The 24607-nt window shown below is 43.2% G+C and overlaps 1 protein-coding gene across 6 annotated transcripts in view; it reads left to right on the top strand.

Annotated features, from left to right (window-relative positions):
- The window catches only part of crtc3 (CREB regulated transcription coactivator 3), a 41351-nt gene extending 16954 nt beyond the window's left edge, over positions 1 to 24397 (top strand). Inside the window, exons 5-16 of one of the 6 annotated variants that reach the window (XM_030414329.1) lie at positions 4093 to 4155; positions 6303 to 6406; positions 10913 to 10951; positions 11039 to 11124; positions 12450 to 12499; positions 13394 to 13614; positions 15719 to 15954; positions 16712 to 16771; positions 17237 to 17440; positions 18025 to 18108; positions 19073 to 19289; positions 20211 to 24397. In XM_030414329.1, coding sequence (XP_030270189.1) covers positions 4093 to 4155; positions 6303 to 6406; positions 10913 to 10951; positions 11039 to 11124; positions 12450 to 12499; positions 13394 to 13614; positions 15719 to 15954; positions 16712 to 16771; positions 17237 to 17440; positions 18025 to 18108; positions 19073 to 19289; positions 20211 to 20416 — 1570 coding nt within the window. In that variant the 3' untranslated portion in view covers positions 20417 to 24397. Of the gene's footprint in view, positions 1 to 4092; positions 4156 to 6302; positions 6407 to 10900; positions 10952 to 11038; positions 11125 to 12449; positions 12500 to 13393; positions 13615 to 15718; positions 15955 to 16711; positions 16772 to 17236; positions 17441 to 18024; positions 18109 to 19072; positions 19290 to 20210 lie in introns of all 6 variants that reach the window. The other 5 variants (XM_030414328.1, XM_030414331.1, XM_030414334.1 and 2 more) reach the window with 5 other exon arrangements.
- The last annotated feature ends 210 nt before the right edge of the window (positions 24398 to 24607 follow it).

The following is a 24607-nucleotide window of genomic DNA, read 5'->3' as shown; positions in this document are numbered from 1 at the left end:
TCCTCATCCGCTGGAAATCAGTCCGGAGAGCCCTTACGCACAAGACAAGACTACTAGTATCAACTAGTCATCGTTTAAAGAGGAAGGTCATGTAGAAAAACAATCCAGGATTCCACTGAAGAACCGAACAGTGACTCACCATCATACTGTATGCTAGCACAACAGCTCTCAACTCTCAAAACAGGATGTTGGTGCATATTCTCTTACAATAAAACGGCTTCAGCTAAATATTACTTTAATCAACGATTCGTCTGCTGTTTATTTTCACAATTGAAATGAAAAACTCTTTTAAATTTGCTGGAGCCCAACCTGATGTCTTCAGATGGCTTCTTTTGTCCAACCAACAGTCCAAAACCCAAAGACTCTTCAATTACTGTCACAAAAGACAAAAAAGTGCAGCAGATCTTTTACAGATCAAACCAGCAGATGTGTGACTTTAAATCTTGAAAAAAACATTTTTTGGGCAACGCGTTTGCTGTAGAGTGATCGACTAATTGTTGCAGCTCTAAATTTTAACGTACAAAATATATCAGCATTAACTTTTTAAAGTATAATAGCTACATCCCTCAGTTTAAATGTCTTGTTTGTGCTAATTGTAATTGTAAAATTGCCATCTAACATTTTACCAGCGTCTTGCGCCCGGGAACAAAATTGCACCGCTTGTCAGGGTCATATTCAAGACAGATGTTTCCAGCTCTTGTAAGTTTCGTATGTGGCCAAAATGAGTTAGCAGTACATAAGGTTGCTTTTACACAATCAGTTTAAGTAGAGACATAACACACTGTTGGAAGGGAAATGGGAAATCGAAGTCTGAACTGAAGTCTGGCCAGATTAGCCAGGCTCTTCATCCAGTTGGGAAATCCCGTTGGAGGAAATGTTCTTTTGTTACACTCTCTACAAGAGGCTGTCCATAATATACTGTGATTAAAGAAACACTGAAACCGTTTTCATCTTGTCTGAGAACGAATCATCGCCTCATCTTCGTATCCATCCATGTTAATGGTCTCAGGCTCTTGTTTTGTTGTTGTGAGAGGCAGATCCTCTGCTTGTCCGTCTCAGGGGAGAGTGGGGCGGTAAGTGTTTATAACGCCAACCACATCTGCACTGCATTACCGCCAGTCAGCAAGGGAGAAGAGCCGCAGAGCTCTTTAACTGTTTCAGTGCTTTAACTACCACAACGGTGAACAGCTATCTGCTGTACACGCAGCCTCTCGAGCAGTGGCGACTTAGAACCGGCGCTGGGACGATATGCTGTTCTCCAGATTTGATATCATCAGTGTGATGCTAATTTCTGTTAGCATGTTGATGTTAATTCTTATTATGCATTACCACCGAGCTTAAGAACTTGTTCTTTAAAAATCAGTTCAGAAGTCAACGAATCGATTTAGGGAATCATAAAAAGAAGAATCATGATACTCAAGTGAAAGTTTTTTTTTCACTGCAACTTAATGCAACGGGAGCGAAAGATGCGCTACAAACACAGTTAGGAAGACATTATACTTTTACTGCTGCGTGTTTATATGAAGATGACTCATGCCAAGCTTCCCAGCCTCTTTTAGATCGAGACTTGGAAGCAGTGGGCCAGTGCTAAGGGATTGTCCGGCATGACAGCAATGCTGGGGAACAGAGCTGTTCACACAGCCTCCATCTGATCTATGACCAGCAGTCTGGCCAGCAGATTTTATCATCTCTCTGGATTTCATGAGGCCATTATTTTCAAGTAGTGATTTCACAACTTTGACCATCTGTAGTGAGTCGGGGTCAGGATTTCATTTCTTTTTTTTTATATTCACCATCTGTTCGGTTAAGTTTATTCAAAGTATAGTGGTTGCCCGGAAATGTGTCGGAGAATATTACTGTACGCTGGTGTCCGAGAAGAGGATTTCTCCGTGGAGGGTTTCCTGGGTCCTGAGGCATCAGACCTGAGCACAGCCCTGGATGCATCCCTTCAGAGACCATCTGTTTCAGGGTCAGATCCAGTCCCACGCCCTCATCCTCGTGCATTCACCCATCTTTGGCCTGCTATTCCTGTACCAGCCTCTCTCGGGATGAAATCTCAGACCAAGCTCCCTGGAGAGTTTTCTGTTGAAGACAGAGGAGAGATCTTAAAATGTCCACTTTGGCAGATGTGGGGTGATGATTCTCAGGGGGTGTATACTCCATCTAGGTGGTCTAATAATTGATGCACCCCTTTTAAAAGAGGCCAGTGTTTCTGCTTGTAAACACGGATTTTTTTCCTCACTCTAAAATCGCGTCCGGCACTTTCAGACTGATCAAAAGCATCGGTCAGCATTAGATGTACTAAGCTGCACATACACGACCATCCTTGCATAATATTCGGCTGGTTTACCCCAGTTGACCATCAGTCTGTCTGTGATTCATCCTTAATGCTGCGCTGCTGTGGAATGATTAAAGTAGCAGGGCCTTGTTTCTCAACATGAGAGAATCCAGCAGGAGAACTCAACAAACAAAATGAAGACGTTGCTTTGTCAGTCTGGATATTTGTTGCCGGCTGGGTGGAGCTCCAGAGCTCATCTGCATTCTGCAGCCTACATCATATCTCTAAAAATACATTTTATATAAACTATCACATGATGAGCATGCTGGCTAAACCAGGTGTCGTGGTGGTTTGTAGCTTTTGTTTTTACACTCCTCTGCAAGTGGCAGTGCATGAAAGGACACTGGCATGTCAGAGATGCTCACCTGCTGTATGACCAGTATCCAGTCAGTTATAGCAGCTGATGTTATACTTACCTGGTCCTTATTGTCTGAGCATATATGTATCCACAAACTAACTGACAAAGCTGACCTGGGCTCGGGTAGCATAGGACTACTGGTTAGCTTTCTGTGGCGCGAGGCAAGTTACCTTGCAATACATTTGGTTTTCCTTCTGAAGAGGTTAGCTTTGCTGCTTTGGGTTTGGGTGAATTTAACCTGTGATAGATGGTGATAGACAGATGGTTTAACCAATCACCTGCCATTATTTGTCCTTTTTTTTTCCCGAAACAGTTTTTAGCAGCTCCCTCACAGATGGTTCTGTTTAACAAACCATCGGTGCATCAGGTTACAAGTCACGATACACTTACTGTTCCTGGGCCACAGGGGCCAAAGGAAATGAGAGACAACTGCATGTACCTGTTGGGTAATTAAAGGCAACATGATATGTACTCGGAGGCACAGAGAGTGGGAGGACTAATTTTACCTTGTGCTCAGAAAGTTGATTGCTGAGATCTGAGAAATGAAATGCAACAAGACGAGAAAATCCTGCTCTCAGTCTCAGTTGTACCTCCGTAAAGTGGAGGTACGACCCAAGATTGTCACAAACTGAAATTGTTTTCCATCTCCAGTGCCACAGATTCACCATGACAATTTTTAGTTAAAGCAGAAAAAAATATGTATTGGTGATATATTGTTGTAAGCAAGCATGCCGGGAACTTGACCACCCACATGGCTGAAAAGACAGATTGTCCAGTCCAACCGGACACGTGGGTTCTTTTGTGTACCATTTGTATTTTGAGAAGACCAGAAGTAGACTAGTTAGAAGAAGTGGTTCCCTCTACATACTTTCGTGGAAGATTCAAGACCCCTTTTTTGCTGAACGCTTCAGAAGAATCCACTCAGCCACTGTTCCCACTCCACCGTTTCAGGCTTCGACAATGACCCTTCACATCAAGTTGTTTATGTCGTTTCCCTCTCTGGCCGGCCGTTCTCCGGAGAGCCGGTGGTGTTGCACCATTTTTCTCTCCCAGTTGGATATGAGAGAACAGCTTGTACTGTAACTGCTCTCAGCTGCAGGTTTATAAATCTGCCTTCGAGTCATTCCTCTCGTTAGCGCTCCTGTCTTTGTTTGTATCCAGATTTTCCGTCCTCTGCTTTTGATTCGTTTCTGTCGTTTCATTTCCCTCCAAAGTATTGTTCTGTATCTTGAGTATTTTCCAGGGTCTTTCTTTCCTTCTACACACTGACTCATCATGTTTTTTTTTTACCAAGGTGTTTTCTCTCCTTCACAACTTTTTGAGGCAGTACCAGGGGTCTCTACTCTCACCCAGTAAATGTGTCTATCATTCTTTTCCCCTCTGTCTCTCTTTGAAGGGAACAGCAGCCATGGACAGAGGAAAAACGGCCTGGGTTTAGATTAATATCACAACTCAACAGGTGACCCTTGACCCCCCTCTCTCTCTCTCTCTCTCAGGCTCTTTCACTCAGTCTGTCTTTACCGCTTTATCCCTCGCTCACATAGAGGCCAACAATTCTGCTTTTTGTCTTTTTGCAATCTCTCGTCCCGGTTTCTATCCTTTTTTGTAAATCTCCGCCTGATTTGTAACATCTCAGTAATCCCCTCCTTTCTTCCTTTGAAGCACTGAGATAGAGAGCCACAAAATCTCAGCTGAAGCTTGTTATTGTTGATCTATTAATCATTTTTTTCTTGTAGTTTTCCACTCATCCTTCCAGTTTGGACTTTTCTGCAACATTAATCAATACTTTCTCTCTTACTAACCCAGCTCTAGGACTCACGGCTCCTTCACAGTCTAACACGAGGCTTCTTACGCACAATTTCTTACTTTCAGCCTTTTTTAATTCAACACAACTGTTTTTTTTTTACTTTTTCCACAAAACTCTTGTTAGAATGTTATAAATGAATGTCAAATCAAATGTCTAATATGGACACAAGCTGGTGTTTTAAAACTGAAACATAAAGTGTACACTGTGACTGTGACACTGAGATTATATGATGCGTGACAACATGTTCTTTTATAGGTCGAAATGACATTGACTTCATTGAACCCTCTTTAAAACTCATTGTGTTAATAATGTGTACATTGAAGAGAAGTACATGTTCATGTAAAACCTCGCAGATTTATTCAGAATAGTTTATCGAATAGTTGCTACAATACTGTTCTGCCTGCCTGGTTTAGAATTTGAAATACAGCTTTCAAAAAATATGGAAGCTGTTTCGGTCACTGGTTCTCAACCTGGGGGCGAGGAAGATCGTTTCCAGGGGTTACCAAAGGTTGAATGTTATTGGTTTAACGGCCCGTGTCCACATAACATGTTTTTCTGACAGCCAGAATCTTTTTTTCATATTTTTTCGAGCATGCGGTCACATTTAGCCACCTAGAGAAAATCTTTTTTTAAAGAGTGCTCCGCGTTTTTTGCACTTTTTCATGCAAGTTATCAAATATTAGATGAGCTGGGACTCGTCTGTCCATCCTGAGCTTCATCCAAGTTAAACTTGCATTACAGAGACGGCAGAATCCATTTGTAGGGGCAGACTGTCCATACACTGTTGATGGTGCATGTTGTGCTTTTATCACCCTACATGCTGTAATCTGTTATGACCTGTGTGGTCAGCCCTCTGTTATCATAACGTGAGCACATGTCAGTCAAAACCGGCGCTCCTTCGCTGTGTGGACACGGGCCCCAAATCTGGCTGATGAGAATCATGATGACCAGCACATTTCTTATATATGTGACATTATTGTATGAGTTACCTTAACAAAAAAAAACAAACTTTCAAACTCTTAACCCTTAAAAAGCGCTGCAATCTAATCTTTGACGTAGCATATGAGTGTTTTTTTTTTATTCCAAACCAATTCTGGTAGACATAAATTAACAGAATAAACCTGGCAGCTTGAAGAAAGAGATGAATTCAGATGAATCAACTTTAAGTGTTATTACTACACTTTGCTACAATCCACTAGATGGGAAGCAGCAATGACGCATGAAAGAAGCCATTGAGGCTTAATGGAAAGCACTAGAGAAAGCTCGCAGCTGGAGTGATACAGGACTCGGGGGTTTGTGTGGGTTGGCCAGTGTGTGTCTTTTTTATGTGTGTGTGTGTGTGTGTGTGTGTGTTTGAGAGACTGGCACAAGTGAAAGGACATAAGAAGAATCTAATTTCAAATTCATCTCTCGCACATAAATGTCAGAAAGCCTGACAGACAGTTGATCTTCATTAGAAGTCTAACAAATATCACACAGTCGTCAGTTTCTCTGCACTTCCCTCCATCAGTATAATTGGATGTAGTGATCAATAGGGTATTTCTCTAAAGTGCTTTAAGGTGATCCTTATCTGATCGCTGAGTCAAACTGTTTAATCATAAGTACCGAGTGTGGTGCTGTGGGGATGTGGATGAGTAAGGTCAGTGTGAGCTTTCAGATGAATGCAGCTTGTGTGGAGGCAGAGCAGGAAGCAGAGTGACTCACTGACCTCACGGCCCTGAGAAATCCTCTGCCTCTGTCCAAGGTGCTGGAACACTTAGCATAATTTTCCTCTTCCTCCTCCTCTTCCTCCTACACAGAACCAACTCGGACTCAGCTCTCCATACAAGCGCTATGAACCCGAACCCTCAGGACCCCTTTGGCATGAACATGCAGATGGGTCGAGGTCCCCCCCAGCGTAATGGTGAGAGTAACACACACACACACACACACACACACACACACACACACACACACACACACACTGAGAACGCGAGATACCGTCAGAGACACTGATCTTTATTTGTGTGTGTGCTTGAAATCTTTTTCTCCTCATTGTCTTTAAAAACATGCCAACTTCTGGAAGTGTGTGCCTCAGCGCCATCGTTTGACCTGCTTTGTCTTTTTAAACGTCGTCTGTGTTTAGTTTTATTTGCACCGACTGATCCTCCAGTTATCCGGAACCCGCCCCGTTTTACCACGATCAGCCGTGACCGATTCAGAGATGGTCAAATTTAAACAGGTTCACCCCGGTAACTGGACCACCAGAACAAACTGAAAGGGAGAAATACAATATTTTTATGACATTTTAACTCGTATAACCTCACTAGTTTCATTTCAGCTCAGTGTGAGAGAGTCTTTATTGCGTTTTGACGTCTGTTTCTGTTTTTATTTGCACAAAAAACTAATGTCCAGTAACTTGGAGCCTTGGCAGAGTGCGAGTGTGAAGACTCCATTCTGTCTTCTTTCTTTTTTTCTTTTTTGATAATCAGTTCATCAGTTTGAGTCCAGAAAAAATCCAAAGATTCTCTGGGTTCTGCTTCTCTGATGTGCTGGGCGGTGTGGCCTTTAAATAATATTTTGGCCATATCGCAATAAATACCTTGATATTTTGAAATATTCACAAAAGCACTATGAATGTCAGGACTGGGTCACAATTCAAAATTTACCCAATAACAATATCGATATTGCAGCGATAGGATATAATGACAAAGTGGCTAAAGACAAGTATTACAGTCAGTATAACAGTCTTCAGAAGATGACGTCACTTCACTGTAATGACGCCTTTAAAACCAGGAAAAGACAACACTTATGTCATATCACCGTATAATGATTTCTAAAATCTAACACGATATAGTCTAGTCTCATAACATGATAAAAAGTTAACCTAATATCTTTGGGTTGTGTATAAAAATACATTTGAACATTTCAGCTTGAAGCGAAACTCTCGCCAAAAAGCAACCGAGGCTTTATTTGGGATTGAATATGAGGGAACCTTCGTGTAAAAGCATAATTACGACGAAAGAGGCACTTTTAAGATTTACCGTAGTTTCGGTTTTGGGCACGATAATTTTGAACGGGAGTGTAAGGGGCATGACACGCTTAGTGTTCTAAAAATACCGTTCAAAATCTTAAAAGTGCCTCTTTCATCGTAATTATGCTTTTACACAAAGGTTTGACTCATATTCAATCCCAAATAAAGCCTCGGTTGCTTTTTGGCGAGAGTTTCGCTTTAAGGACAGACATTTTTCACCATTTTACGCACCAACAGCTGATTGATTAAACAGGCAAACAATAGACGGATTAACTGACAATGAAAATAATCATTAGCTGCCGTCCGACACAACATACCGTCTCCAAATGTGTGCAGCTAAACTAGAACTAACTGGATCTTGCATGTGTTGCTGACAGGATTCAGTGTGTTAGCAGAGGAAAAGCAGGTGGAATATTTGTGCACCACCAACAAGGGCAAGAAACCGCCCACAGAGACTAATTAAGATCCACTTGTGTATTGAGCCATCAGCTGTAACACCCATCCAGTTGCACTACACCGTGTTGCAGAGGTGCAGCCTTGTGAGCGCAGAGCCGACTTGTTTTTAAACCAGACACTGTGTCAGTGACATGCAGCATGCAGGCTGCTCCTGAACTGGGCCCATGTCGTAGTAATCATGCTAGTTTATGATGTTTGTGTTTCTGTTCCTCTGGTCATTTATTAACAGAACACAAGTCCAACCAGCCAGCTGCTCTTCAGTCTCATGAGCTGCGATGAGCTCAGTGACACAAACCACCGTCGGGCCACCGTCGCTTTGAAATGTTCTGTTTATACGTTTTTGGTGCTGAATTGTAAGCGATCCAAAGAATTCATGTTCCTCCCTCTTCTGTCACGCCCTCCATCCGTTCCCCTCGTGTCTCCCCTGAGCTGTTTCCATCCGAGCGTCCAGCGCGTTTCTGATGGTGTTTGTCTGATCTCAGCGCTGATGAAGTGTGGCGTGGATGAGAGAAGTGCTCCTGCGCGGCGTTACTACTCGCAGTGTTTAGCCAACGAGTTAAACAGGATATTGCTTTAAGATCTTGGCCAAGTTGGAGTTTCACATGCAAACAGAATCAAAGCAGTGCAGATATATGAATTGCTGTCTGTTGTGCTTTAAATGGCTCACCTTCGACCCACTTGGAAATGTTGGCGCGTGTGCGTGCGTCTGTGTGTGTGTTGCTTACAAAAATAGCTGATATGAGGCATTTCATGTTTATGACGGCTCCCTGTTTGTCCTCTGCAGCTAACCGTTGTTATCATTGTCCGTTTATCAGTTGATTATTTTCTCAAATATTAGATTTGTTTTTTGGTCTATAAAATGTAAGAAAATGGTGAAAAGAAAGTCTGTCAGTGTTTCCTAAAGCCCCAGATTTTGTCCTCAAATGTCTTGTTTTGCCCACAACCCAAAGATACTGAGTTTCCTGTCACAGAGGAGGAAAGAAACAGAAAATATTCATATTTAGGAGGCTGGAATCAGAAAATGTCAACCTTTTTACCTCATGAAATAACTCCGACCAGTTAATTTATCAAATCAGTCTGTGATTAATTTACTGGAGCAGTTAAAGATTAGTTTTTTGAATAATCGTTTGCTTCCTTAGAACGTCAGAGAATGGCAAAAACATCCAGAGTTTAAAATGTCTTTTCATTTGATCAGCAGTTGACAACCCAGAGGTGTCCTGTCCTCTGTCACAGAAGAGTAAAGAACACAATCTAATGTAAAGTCTTAACACATATGTAGATGATTGTTAACAGGATTAAAGGTGCAGATAAATGTTAAGTACATTAAACATAAACATTTACAGTACAAAGTGCTGATGTCGCACTTGGAATATGTTCTGCAACGCTGCACCCTGCAACCGGGAGAAAACCATTTAACATTACAGTTCCAGAAGTTTGAACCAGAGAATATTCATTTAGTAACGACTTGACAAATAATAAAAGTTATCCGGCTTCATTTTACTGGTTTTCTGTCGACTGACAAATAGATAAATAAACAATTAGTTTCAACCAGCAGTGGAACCGAGTCATCGTAGTTTAACTGGACATGTAAAGAGATGGATTTATGTCCCCAGAGGTGAACTGAGCTGCCTGTGGAGGATCACATAGTATACACACAGTAAAGCCTTCCTGCATAGTCTGCTGTATATAGTCCAGCAGCACATACTGCACATAGCTGCACCGGCTCTATGTCCTTCCTCAGCCTCATCGCCTCACTGCTGCCGTCGCAGGAGCGCAGAGAGCTGTGAAGCCTCGGGGCCTCGTTGACACTTCTAAAGGTTTCAGCGGGTTTTGAGTGGTGTTAAGGCCTGGCTGATTAAAGACGCCTCTAACTAAGAATTACAGCTATGAGTCACGCCGCTGAGGTGGAAACACTTGGAGCAGGGGAGCTGAGCTACAGTCTGTTTGTTGTGATCTCTGCCAATTGTTGTCAATGGAAAAGGAGCAACACCAGTCATAAGAAATCTAACGTCAACCCTGCAGCTGAACAGCCTCTGATTACTGCTGCGCTGTAGAAGCAGGCAGTGATTTTTCTTCTCAATCCCGAGCATTTCCAACACCCATATTGAATGTAAGTGATCCAGCCCGGGACACGAGCCAGCCATTTTCCATCCCAGTTGTCCTGTTTCCGTCCCAGTTGCGCCTCTGCGAGCAACAGCGACCAGACACCTCAGAAGGGGAAATGTAATGATGCCAGACTGTTGTATCGCCTCATTGTCCCATCTGTTCCAGCAGCCGAAAGGCTGCCTCTCCAAATGAATGGGCCTCAGAGAGACTGAGAGCATGGAAGGAGAAGGAATGGGTGGGCTGCGGATCAAAGGCCAACGTAAGAGGAGATCGCTTTAAGCTTGAGCGATGAGGAGACTTGATGGAGACATCAAGAGAAACAAAACATACTTTCCTAATAAGTAACAGAGTGATCTGGAAGCGTTGTCGCACAACACGAGTGTCAGACACGGAACAGACAAAAGTTAAAAGGAGGGAACGACCAAGGCATGTGTATCTGGCATCGGGTCTCCAGTGAGGAGGAAGAGAAAGAGACTCTTTGTGGTTGGAGAAAAACAATGGCACTCTCTTTATTCCTCGCCGCTCTGTGTGCCCCCCCCCCACCCAACTTCTTCCTCCGCTCTTCATCTGTGTGACTAATAACATGATGCCAGATGCCCGGCTGTTGTGTTTATGAAAGTGCGCAGTAATTGCAGTCTGTGTTCCAAAGGGCCTGTTCCTGACAGAGGGACTGATTATTGTGCCAGACACGCGGGATAATTCAAACAGCTGGGTAATATTGAATATCCTCTAATGTTCCTCTGCTTTTGCTTTTATGTCTTTCTTTATCTCTCCATCATCCCTCCCCTCGTCCTTTTTATTGTTTGTTTGTTTCTGGTGGAGGCTGGCATGCAGCTAGTGTAAATGAGGCAGAGGTGGACGGCTCCGGAAACAGTGAGTTCTACTTTCCTTTTTTATGAGAAGATAACTTGCATTACTGCACGACATGTTTCATTAAAGGCGCACTTTTCTTCCCCGCAGTCTTCTCCTTCCCCCCCCTGCCTACCGATGAGAGTCTAATAGGTGTCGGTAAACCTCTTCCCAAGCAGCTGTGGGTGGCAAAGAAGGTGAGAGTGTTGCTCACTTTATTACTTCTTACACTGATGCCTGGTTGAAGCTTTCTGGGATGTCTGACAGATGGTAACTCAGAATGGAGGCAGATTATCGCACTCAGTGCTCTGTGATGATGAAGACTCCAGAGTAATGACGGTAAAGACAGGATTATAGCTGCCAGAAGAGTCGCAATGTCAGATTAGGTGATCGTGACACCTGACATTTCTGACATGCCGGTCTACACGTCAAACCAGTCCGTCCTGTGTGACTGTGAATAGGTGATCAGGCAAGGTGAGCGTCAGACAAATGTCTTCATCCAGAATATCAACACAACAAGAACAGCAGCATCCAAAGCATCGAGGCAGTAATCCTAGAGGACGACAAACTAGATGAGAAAACACCAAAAAACTCTCTGAAATGTCAGTCTCAGGTGTCTTCTGTGGCCGTGTTTTATGCACATTTTTAAAGGATTGCATTAGAAAAGGTTGATGAAAACAATTTTCCAATTAACTCACATGACTGATCGGCTGTTTCCACTTCAAGAAGGGAAGAAGTACGAGTTTTTTCCAGTGTTGCCGTCTTCCCACATATTAATACCAAAAATTAATCGACATGTAAGAATAATCGCAGCTTAACTAATTTTAAAAAGAAACCTCGCAATTACTCTCTCGTAGATTGCAGAGGCGACTGCTTTCGTTTCTTCTTTTCCTTTTTTTTTACATTTATTGGCAGTGGCAAACAGCTGGATTTGTTTCTGGTTTGCAGCCTCTGCTTTCTCCACTCTGTTGCGATGTTATTGCAGAACCAGCCAAACGTAGCCCTCGCTGCCAATTCTTTAACCAAACTACACTTCGCTTAGCTGAGTGTGTTCACTTCACATCAGTCGATGGAAGCGTTCCCAATTCACTTATTTTGCTGTCTTGCATCATTCCAAAGTATTGCTTAAAACCTGCTTGACAATTAGTTGGAAAACGCTGCAGAATTTCAGACCAGATGCTCATTTTTGTTCCTTTTGGATCAGGACATTTCCGTCCATTTTCCGTTCAGCTAATCCTGAAAGGAGACATATTTTAGCTTATTTGAAAACTTTCCACTTTGCAGCAGATTTCAGGGGATTTTCAGCTCATTACATTGAGTGACTCACCGATCTGACACCAGTGTCAGCGCCAATACTAGCAGATTGGAGCTCGGACATGACATGACATGACAACGATACGCAGTTAGAAAAAGGTTTCTTTGTCAATGATAAGAAACTCTGATCTCACGCTCAGCTTTCAGTGTTGGGACTGTTATTATGTGGTTGAGATAAGTAACGGTAGTGTTTGTGCTCCCGTCGCAGGTCCAGTCTCTGGCATCGAGGCCTAAATCATGTGAAGTGCCTGGAATCAAGTAAGTGAAGGCGGTGACACAGGGTCCAGATTTTGCTCTGTAAATACCCTTTTTCTTTTTCTTCTTCATTAATGTGATGTTTGTAGTGGTTTCAGCTGGTGAACAGAAACAATGGAGTCCTGGAAATGAAATACCACACATTCCCACCACGTCAAACAGGATGTCTGTGTTCCTCTTTACACGTCAAACTCTTTTGAAATAAGAGGAACGCAGTCGGTACAATCAGACTCCACTGACATTGTTAAACAACAGTTTGTAAAGACTATCGTCTTCCTACTGCAAACGACCTCCGGTGTCATTTCATGATTTAGAAGCAAACGGATGTCCTCATTTTTACTAGCGATTCATGAGCTTTACAGCGGCAGCTCTCCTTTGCCATTGTTGCCAGTAGATGATACAGACCAGGCTGCAGAGTATCGCACAGAAATCCTGCAGAGAGATTCTTAGAAAGCCGTTCTCCTGTCTAGTGTATAAATAAATGATCGATAATCAGATAGACAAAATATTTTGACCCGCGCAGCCAGCATCGAGAAACCCGACGCGCTGTTTGTGTGTTTGTGGAGGCAAGAATTTGTTCATTGTTTTTGTGTTGTTGTCCCAGTTTTGTGTGTATTTGTGTGGGAACAGACAACAGTGAGTCACTGTCGCTGTTGTTGAGGCAGCGTATCAACAGAAATGGAAATTAGAGAAATAATAGAGGAAATGGAGAGTGGGCGGAAAGAAGAAGAGGGTAGAACAAGTGGATGGGAGTCAAACAAATGTCTCATCAAATTGAAATGCACATTTAATAATTCTACCTTGAATTATGAACAATATTTATATTCATTCAAATGCACTCTGAGCACTGGTGTGATTCCTGCTGGGTCAAATGTTTTGTTTGCACCTCTCCTGCAGTATATTCCCGTCTCCGGAGCAGAACCCTGGTCTGTCCCACTACCAGGGCTTGTTAAATACCGGCGGCTCCCTGCCAGACCTCAGCAACCTGCACTTCCCCTCACCTCTCTCCACCCCGCTGGACCCCGAGGACAACGGAGGATACCCCAACCTCAGCGGGGGCAGCAGCACCGGAAACCTGCCGGCAGCCATGATGCACCTCGGCATTGGCAACTCGCAGGGTGGGTGGAGCTTTGTGTTGCCGTGTGTCGGTTCTCTGCCTGTATGTTTGCGTTGTTCCCAAGTTTTTGACTCCTGATTTGCAGGATTGATTGTTTATTATGTCTCCACGGCAGCAACAGTCCCAGTGGGGAGGCACCACGAGTTTAGGTTGTTCATACGTCCGTCTGTAGGTGCCATTCTCGTGAAGGCGATATCTCAGGAACGGCTCTCTGGAATTCCTTCAAATTTGAACTCTTATTATTTCTCAATGGATAAATTGATTACGTTTCATATTCCAAAGGTCAGCTTCACTGTGACATCATAATGCTCTGCTTCTCATCCTGCCATTACTTGTCACAATAACCCCAAAAGGGGAAATTGTGACCATATTTCATATGTGGTTGCACAAGTTGCTGACACTAATCTTTAGTGTCCATCTTGAAACTGGTGACTGATACAGTTCTCCATGCCGTGGAGCTGAACTTGTGTGAAACATCCACGTTTTGCAATTTGTAGCTTCTTTGTATTTAATCAGAATCAGATTTATCAGCTGAGCACGTTTTCTTTTAATGAACTTACACGTTCAGAGACATACAGCAGTCGTCCTCCTCCAGCTGATCGAGCTCCATGTGATGAAGCTCTCCATCAGGCCTCTGTTCCATTTTTGCAAAAACTGCACTTAATATCTTGTATTTAACGCCTTCAAAGTTGTCACCAGATTCACACGTAAATTCAAAACAGTTGTGACACTCCTTAAAAGATCAATCAACACAATGTGATTGTTTGTTCATCCTTTTTGACATGTAGTCTTGTAACAACAATGCAAACACAACATATTTAGTGTTTAGTGTCTCTGCGAAAGTTTGCGAAAAGCTCCAAAAACACCTGTTTGTTTACCACATTCCACAGGTAAACAGGTTAATTTGTTACAGGTGATCCATGATTGGGTTTGAAAGGAGCATCCTCAAAAGCCTCGGGGACGGGGCGAGGTTCACCACTTTGTCAAACACGTTAATTTATAAAGGATATTACGACGTGAGCTCAGGAACACTTGTTGTCGGTTAACACAGTTTATTTTGTAACGTACTCTGGGCCATGCTGTTTTTTTTACGTCTGAACCCGACTCGACGCAGTTAATGTGCGTTACCCTCACAGAGTCCCACATGAATGTTTGCCACAAATTTAAAGCTTTGTCATGTAAATAACAAACCCCAGCACTTAACACAACATACAGACCCAACACAGACACGTCCATCACATATTATCACCCAACGCTTGTTTTATTTTTTACCATATTTGCTTGTTTTTGATTTATATTTCCACTAAAAGAAACCGCACCGTGTTAATTATGGTGAACAAACCTGACCCAGGTTTAAATCCGGTCCTGGAGGATTTCGGTGGATTAAAAATATGTCGCCTAGCAACACGTCCCTAATCATACTCTACCTGTCATTCAGTGTATTATCCGAATTTATTTAGTCACTCAACATGTGTTCCTCGTGACTGTCAAGACTATAAAATCTGTGTGTGCGTGAGCTGACGTGATTCGTCACCTGCTGGGAATCTAGTTCTCTTCTGTAGGTGTAATAATAATAATACCAGTGTGACGGCTTCAGGCTTCACGTTAGGAAGCACCGCTCTGGTGTTTTGAGCAGGTTCCACGCCTCTTTCTCTGCCAGCCAACTGCACTTTAAGGAGAGCTCATTGAATGATGTCTCTGTCTCCCTCTTCCTCACCCTGAACTCTGCTGCCTGATCTGATCACACCCACCGCTGCTCCCACTCAGTCTTTCCTTTCACTGTGTTGTGAGTGTATGCGTGGTTGGGCTCTCATGTCGAACACAGCTCAGCTTGGCCGAGCACCAAAGTGACAGAGGAACTCTGACCCTGTTCTGGCTCGCTACAATCAGCTCTTTTCTTTCCCCCGTCTCTGCCCTCCATCTCCCTCCCCAGCCGCACAAAAACTCCAGTGTTTTGGGTCGGGGGGGCTGGAGAGCGTGCTGGAAAATTGAGTACATGCGACATCATAACTTCCACATGATCTTTGTGGTTTCTAACGGCCCATATCTGCTTCCTCATTACCTTCATTCTAATGTACGTTTACACTGCGTTTCTGTGCCTGCAGGTCTCTCCTCCTCTCTGAGCAACCCCTCGATCCAGGCGTCCCTCAACAACTGCCAGCTGCAGTCGTCGCTCAGCAATCCCTCCATCAACTCGTCCCTGCGCATGTCCAACAACTCCCCCCGGCGGCGGCCCGCTCCCATCAGCCCCCTCACCCTGTCCCCTGGCACCGAGCAGCGCCGGGGTCTGGCCAAACAGCTGTCTCCGACCATGTCTCCCTCCCTGTCCCCCATCACACAGGTACACACACCTCACGCCAGAGCCTGAAGGGATTGTCTCTCTTGTAATGCAGCGGATTAACAATAAACTGTTGGAGCAGACAAACACATATTTGCTATATTGGGCCTTAAAATTCATTATTGTTGAATATGCTAGGTCTTTAACACATCATCACATTTTATTTATCCGTATTTTAATTGATTTAATTGTATTTTTGTCACGCGATTGAAGCTCTGCTGCATGAAAGTCATTTCTGATGTCATAAATCCCGAAACCTACCGCCGAACATAAAACTGTCTGACTTCACCTGCTGGCAAATTGTAGATTAGCCTTCCTTAGTCTAACTACCATAATCATGCATACAACCCACCTTTTCACAGGACCACATAAATGCAATCTACGTGCACACTTAGCTGCAAGGCTTCAAAAAGAAAAAACATGAAAGTCAGCTGAAGTTTCATAGTCCACAAAACACTCCTGGAGCTACACAGACAAACAGTGTTGCAGCAACATCTGAAGTAGCGGGAGACTCGTTTTAAAAATGTAAAAAAATAAGAGGCAACTGAAAGAACTTCCTACATTCAGCTGCCTTTTATCTGGCATAATCCAAACCTTTGGATGCCTCGAGATCCCATGTTGATTAGAGAATTTTACTTTCACCCTTGCAGCACGGACGAGCGTGTGCATCGGAACAGGGGTGTGTGCTAACGCTTTTATCTCATCAGCCACAGTGAAGCTTTAAAAAGAGTACAAATAATGTCTGTTCAAATCAATTCAGGATCTCGGGGCTTCCGGAGACTTGAACTACGCCAGACAAACTGGATGGAGCGCTTTAATGGTGAATGTTTTTCTGTGAAGCTCAATAAATGTTTTGTGGACTACGAAACTGCACCCGACTTTGGGTGAACTGTTCCTTTTTTTTTTTTTTAAGCATTGAAATTGAATTGTGTGATACCTGTAGACACCCTGGTTGACTTGATGTTGTTTGGAGGCTCTGACATCTCCAGTTTCTCTGCTGTCGAAATTACTGAAGCTGGAGCTAAATCTAAAAAAAAACATCTTTTAACAATCGGAAGTGTACAGTGATGTAAAACGAGGTCCGACCGCCAAGTAAAAATTCCTCCTATTGCAAAAAAAAATATCCCAAAACACTGGTGCGGTTGTTTCTGGCCGAGCTTTGATGGGGAGGCTGTTGTTGAGTAATGACACAACAATCAGAGTAAATTCATTTCAAGTCCCCAAGTCTGTGTTCATGTTGTAGTCAGTCTTTAGTGACTCCTGCTGGCTCCTTTGTCCTGTGTAGGGAGTTGCTTTGGATACCAGCAACATGCCAAGAGAGCCGCCCCCACCCTATCCGCTCTACCAACAATCCCAGCATGCAGTGGACCCGAGCCGACAGCGCCAACAGCAGCAGCAGCAGCAGCAGCAGCAGCAGCAGCCACAACAGCAGAACCAGCAGCCTGTTTCCCCTCTTCAGAACATCCAGATGGACTTCAACACGAGCCAAGTGAGTGCCGTGAACAGCGTCTTTGTCAGAGTGTGTGTGTGTTTGAGTGTGTGTGTGTGTGTGTAGAGAGCACACGCGCATCATATTTTAAGCGCCGGCGTTTGTGGTGCTCTGTTGATGATCATAACTTGTTTTAATCTCCCCGCAGGGCAGAAATTAGTGTGGAAGATTAGATTCAACACTGAAATTGTATTAACTCAACACAAGTTGGGTAATCACATCCACTGTGGAACTTGTTTTTCTCGCTCCACAACAGTTTAAAAATACTCTGTAGATGTTTTCCTGCGCGACGAATATCAAGCTCTGTTTTACCGCCAAAAATCAAGACAGTCATATCTCGATGGGACCCGTAGATTACGTTCATGTTGGACATCATGTTATACTACTTGTTGAGTTCATTCTAACGTATGGCAGACAACCAGTGACGTTTCTTTTTCTAATCTATTAACTCTAAAAAATTATGTTTCTGATAAACGGACCGAACCGAAAGATATTCAGTCAATAGATTATCAGAACGGTAGGAACATAATTTCCCCAAACTCGACAACAAAGTAAAGTTTTACGACTCTTTCCTTCCCTGACAGAACAACAACATGGCGGCACTCTTCAACGACCCCTTCATGGAGCCACAGTTCTCCAATCGCCAGAGCAAGACGCTTCCTTATCAGGTAGACACACACACACACACACACACACACACACACACACAAGAATAGTAGTGTGTGTTACATCTGGACGGGCAGTAACTGAGATTCTTGGAAACCGAGATGCAGACACAAACGTTGCTTTCTAATCACGCCGTATCGGTACATGTGTCATTATCAGCGAGTGTGACTCCACTGACATCAGTGTTACAGAATCCTCCGGCAGGATTCTGTGACGAGCCGTCACGTTTCCTGTTTTCTGTAAGAATTATCTGTGGCCTCTACCAGCCCTGGTACCTGGAACATATACACTAGAAAAATCGTCTGTAGTAATTCTGCAACAAAACTGTCAGTGACGACACTCACATGCAGCGTGTTTACAGTCTACTGACGGCTCAAAGCACTTTACAACACTTGTCAGATTCCCCCATTCACACACAGATTGATACAGTAATGGCGGATGCTGCAGTGCAAAGTGCCAACTGCTCATCAAGGACACTTTGACATGCAGCTGGGAGGTCGCTGGGATTCAAACCAGCAACCCTCTGATTACTAGACGACCTGCTCTACCTCCTGAGCTACAGCCGCCCTGTTGTTACACAGAAGTAGATCTTCTACACAAGCGTGTGATATTAAGGACTTTTTCCAGTTTTACAGGAGCAATGTCTCTGTGACATCAGTAGGATGAAAATGACATCATGATTTCTTCGGGAGTTTGTGAGCAGGATGAATTAAAATCTTATGAATGGATTCTTGTGAATTCTGGCCAACAAGATCAGCAGTAATTCAGTTCCTGGTCAGACAGCAGAGCTGAACAGAATGTGCCATCAGTGGATGTGTTAATAAGGTTTTCTATGCACTGTAGATGTTATGAGATAACATGTGAAGACATCGAGCTGCCGGGGTCGAACGCGACGACAACTCCTCTCACTGATTCTTTGCATTTTTTCTGTCGCTTGCCATTTTCTCTCCGCCATCTGCCGGCTAGTTGGACCAGTTTAATCTGTTGGAAAACGCGATGAGCTCCACGGCGGGGGGTTCTTGCTTCGACCCTTCCTCCTCCTCTTCCTCCTCCTCCCTGCTCTACTACTCCCAGGCTTCCCTCGCAGGCCTGGGTGGCAGCCATGGCAATCTGCAGGACCAGATGAGGTCCAACATGCTGTACTCCAACTGCAGCGGAGGACTGCCCAACATCATACTCACAGGTAAGGCTAACTGTTGGTCGGCTGTGTTGTCCATCACAGGCCACCGTAGCTGCAGCCTGGCAAGACAGGAAGTCAGTGTTGTGGGGGGTTTTTTCAGTGGAAAACAATTTCAGAATAATTGGACAATATTTTTATCATCATATAACAAACAAAAGAGAGAAATTCATTCAGAATTTTAGATTTTCAACATTGATGTTAATAATAAAAAACACAGATATTAGTTTTTTCCGTAAGTGAATAAACGAGCGACTCTCAGAGGAAAATAAGGTCCCAGAACACTGTTTGAAGGTGGAAAGGTGGCGGGGTCCGCCACATGAAAACAAAGTAAAACGGCATAAAATGTGTTGTTCTTTAACGTCAGTTTGTTTATTCAGTCATGAAAGCAGAGTGTGTTTGTTTATGCATTTAAAAATCAGTCTGATCTGATAACAATGTCTTCCCCAAAACTACAGAGTGCACCTTTAATTGTCTTTAGATCTAAACATTGATTGACTGACTAATTGTTGCAGCTCTACTCTGAAGAGAGAAGAATTCTTTCTTAATTTTTCAGTATTCACACCATCACAGAGCAGATTTTAGCAGGAGTGTGTTGTCAGGTTAGTGATTCTTTCCTGAGGCTGAAATCAAAGACGAGCGTCTGCAGAGCGGCGTGTTTCTCAGGAATCAATCGTAGCAGTTTGACATTTCTCCCAGAAAGGCGATGAACATGCATCCATGAACTTAGCCGCCTCAGGCTCCAGCTTTGGTTTTCGACTGCAGCAGCTGATATTGTGTCTTTTTCTGTCGGCGTCAGATTTATCTAAAAAAGAGCTGTCAGGACAGCGATGAGTGCAGCGACACTGTGAGTTATATCGAGAAGAAGTGTTTTCTGAGCAGGAGAAAACGTTCACCCACCATCATCTGTTTCTCTCTCTCTCTCAGATGACTCCAACCCCAGTCTGTCAAAGGACATCAGCAGCGCACTGTGTACGGTGCCCGAATGTTTTGACTCGGAGGGAGGCTTCCCATTGGAGGACGAGCTGCGCATCGAGCCCCTCAGCCTGGACGGCCTGAGCATGCTCAGTGATCCCGACATGGTGCTGCCGGACCCATCTGTGGAGGATACGTTCCGCAGTGACAGACTCTGAACACGAAGAGCGTCACGGGTTCAGCACACATGGAGTTGCAGTGTATAGAGTGTACAGATCTGAATATGCATGCAAACGATCTCTATATGGCCACTGTGCATGCATCCACTGCCACTAAGATTCATTAAATGTGAAAGACGAGAACATGTGCACGGTCGTGCACAAACACTTTTAAAGGAGGAGACTTGTGAACAAACACAGTTTACACCTGCTTCATGCAAAGTTACTCTGACACACGCACAAGCTCGTGTTTCTCAGACTTTATTATTGTATTCGAGGTGAGTCGATGCAGTTTGAAATCAGCGTCTGAGCGCCTGCACCTCGGACGGACACGTGAGGCGATCCGGCGAGGAGCCGAAGTCCTCCCGCTCACAGCCTCCCCGAAGCCATGGCAACCTCGTCGCCATGGTTGCACACCATAGCAACCCCATCGCCATGCTGAGGAGCAGCAGAAATGCCAAAACACGATTTACTTTTCTCCAGTAAATGAGGGAACGTTACTGATCACAGCTGGAGCAGTCAGACGTGTCGGCGGCGAAACACCTGGCAGCCCGGCTTCCTTCAGGTGGAGCGAAGAGCCGCCGTGCCGCTGCCGCTTCAGGCTCTTGAACTATCGTGGTAGAAATGAAGAGCTTTTTGTTTTAAATGTATTTCTCTACACATGCTATCAGATTATTTTTGAGATGTTTGCCACAGATCTATATGAATATAAATATGAATATATACACAGTTCAATTTGTCTGATTAGAATGTATTTTCCAACTAGACACAAAAAGGGCAAACTGTTTACAAAGATGAGATTTTAATAAGTAAAATATTACTTAAGAGTATAGATTTTTGAATTTCTAACTAAGAAATAAATTCTCAGATGAACTGAATAAATGCTTTATTTTCCTCGTGATCTGGACGGATGCTCCTCGCTCGCAGACGAGTCGCCTGTGGTTTCCTCTGGCGGCACCGGGACAGCGTCAACAAAATCATTAAAAAAAAAAAAAAGAAATTGGAACTTTACACTTTTTTGAAAATACTTCTACGTACATTCATTGCATATGTTTTATTTTACATTTTGTACTGACTTGTAATGGCGCTTGTACTGTACTTTAACTCTCGTTGTGAATAAGGGCATGCGCTGTGCTACTGTGGGTCGATTAAGTCCTGAATATGTTCTCTTTGCATCCGGCTTTCTGTCCTCGTGTTCCGGCTGTGCAGTGACACCCCCCCCCCCCCCGACAGTGACTCACTCAGAGAGCAGATTGTAATCATGTGGACATCGGACATCATGTAACGTTGCACTTAATCTCTTTTGCACTAATTGGTTCACTTTTTTTTTTTTTTTTTTTAAACCTGATAACCCAAAGAAGTTAGACGAAGCCAATACAAAGAAAAAGGGGCATTCCGTGACTCACGAGGTCGTTCCAGTTCATATCCCGGGTCGTCTTCACAATAAATTAATGGGACCTGTAGCTGTACTCCAAAAACTTCTACCTTTTTTTTTTTGGTATTTCTATTATTTTCAGTCTCACCAAAAGTTTTTACTGCATGAGGTTTAAATTTATACTTTGCAAACTGTAACGTGCAAAATCCCAGAATCTAATGAAAACAGCAGAAGACGGAGAACCGTTAAGTCAGCACAGTACACACAATATAATGTTACAGCTTGTGACAAGTAGTAAAAAATTGCTATTTAAAAAAATAACTTGATGATGGAGTGATATGACATGTTTGAATATTCGGGGAGTTCTGCTAGTTTTCACCCTGGGCTCTATATGTATATGTACGTGTTTTTCAATGATTCATACTGCAACAAAATCCTTTTGCACAGCTTCAGCTGTTAAAGTTATGCTCGTCTTCGTCGCTCTCAGGCTGAGTTTGTACCTTTTTGTAACCAGAAACAAGAGTCTGGTTTAGGGAGACGTTTGGCTTTGAGATGTTGCGAGCGGTGAGTTGTTACACTTGTTGCTTCATCTAGATTGTCTGAATCCGTTAAATATTCATCCAAGACTTTGGAAATGATTTCTCACTGGCAGGTTCTCTACGTACAAACTCCAAACTCCTCTCCTCAACAATAACACGTGTTTCTGGTGACGAAAAGGATCTTACTCTGTAACAGACAGTTCTCTCTCTCTGTAGGAAACACTTTCAAAATGTTGTCGAGCGATTAGAACGACGACAAACATGAGCACTGTTAGTGGACGTCACTTTGACGGTCGGAGGATTACGTAGCAGCTGTGTCGATCTGCTCGTGGTCCCCTTTAACACTTTCACATCAAAAAAAGTTTTGAGGGAAATTCAAAATCCTCTTTTTGTAAAGACATCTGGCACTTAGAATTTTAAACAAGAACATATAACGTGTAGATGTGATAGATTTACATTAATGCTACACAGAATCAACATTACAACAAAGTGAAAACTAGTTGAGTTTTGGAAAATGAAAGGTTATTTGTTCAGGTTAGAGTGATAAATCTTTCCTCATGTCATTATATAATGACTGTAAACCGTCTGCAACAACTGTTTGAACCAGCATGTGTTTCACATTAGAGTCTCTCAGATGTTCAGGACACATTTCAACCCAATCCAGTGAAAAATGAGCAATTTGTCAAACTCAGAAAACACATAAAACGCAACAATGACTTAGTTCAGCTCTGGAAGGCCAAACTTCCAAAATAAAATCAGAGCTTATAAAAGTATTTGGACTTCAGCTGTGGGGTTTATTCAGGTCCCGTGAATTTAATAGAAGTGTTTTCATAAATTTCATTTTGCATATCCGTCACATGAACTGAGAAAAGTCCTGAATTCTGTGTGAGTCGGCATCAAAATGACCCAAAAAAAGTGCGACTTTGTGACTAAACTGTTCATTCACTCAGTGCACCAGCAACAGGTGTGTGATTTTGATACGATGCGAGGAGCCAGGTGACCGTGTGGTCCTGCAGAAGTGTTTTTATAAAGAGATCATATTTGCAGTTATGTAATAACTCGGCCATTCAGGGCATTGAGTGCCCCCTAGTGTTTTAATAAAGTCAGAGAGTTATTTTTAATACTGCGTCTGAGAGGATGTGGAGCAGATGTCTCCGTCAGCTATGCAACGACCTGTTGAACAGGTGCATCTTGTACATTATGCAGTGCGACATGGCGTGCAGGTTTATTTTGCCGTGTTCACAACGTGGGGATCAAATTTGCTATAAAATCACAATATTACATGTGTCCAGTGTCCACTCTGTGTGTGTGTGTGTGTGACTGTCAGTTAGCAGAATCGTAACTGATCTGAGGTCAGAGAACAAGAGCATTTACAGTGAATGGTTCACTGAAGTTGCGTTGGACTGTTTGTTTGTGTTGTAGTTATTTTTTTGTACGTGTCAGTCTGAAGATGCCCCCCCCGCTCTGCTCTGCAGTGTGTGGACCGTATGAAAGAGATTCAGTGTGATTTATTTGTGGAATATGAAATGAAGAGGGGTGTCGGGGTTCTCGTGAGGTTGTTTTTATAAGAGTTTCTACTCAGTTACAGCTGTTGAACATGTGTAGCTGCTCTCTGGTCAGCTCTGTGGGGGAGCGATGGAGCCACTTTCCTGCGTGTTGGTGATGTTGTCGTCCCGTTCGTCTGTCCCGGCCTGTTCGCTGCTGCCTTCTGCTGCCTTACTTCGTTTTGACTTTTCATATTCCAGCAGTAACCTGTATCAGCTCGTAATCACTTTCCCTTCAGCTTTGGCTCTGTTTGGTACTAACTGCTCGTTGTTCTGTTCCGTCACAGTTTTTTTTTTTGGTGTCTTACTTTTTTTTTTAGTTGCATTTTAAAATGTACAGTTCTGTTATTTAAAGAATGGTTTTGTCCACTAGTGTTACTACTTTTTTTTTTTTTTTTTTTTAAATGTCATTTGTTTTTTCTCTCCCCCCTCCCCCAAGATATAAAATGTTCTTGGTTTGTAACGTATGTTATAGTGCTTATCTTTCTGATTTAATATAAACAATAAAACTCTATACTGTGTATTAAGTCTGAAGGCTCTGCTGTGTGGAGGCGTCGCAGGATGAAGTTGTTGTTCTGGCCAGTAGATGGCAGCAGAGCGATGACGTTCAGATGGACTCACCTCATGAAAGGAAACATCTCAAGTTTTGAAAAATGTTATTCAGAGAGTTTTTTTACATTCTTTCTTCTATTCGTTTAAATTGAATTTATTCTGAAAAGAAAAGACGTGTTTA

The sequence above is a fragment of the Sparus aurata genome, chromosome 4 (genome assembly GCF_900880675.1).
Source record: "Sparus aurata chromosome 4, fSpaAur1.1, whole genome shotgun sequence".
NCBI lineage: Eukaryota > Metazoa > Chordata > Actinopteri > Spariformes > Sparidae > Sparus > Sparus aurata.
The sequence above is the reverse complement of the archived record's forward strand: the minus strand, read 5'-3'. Positions and strand labels throughout refer to the sequence as shown.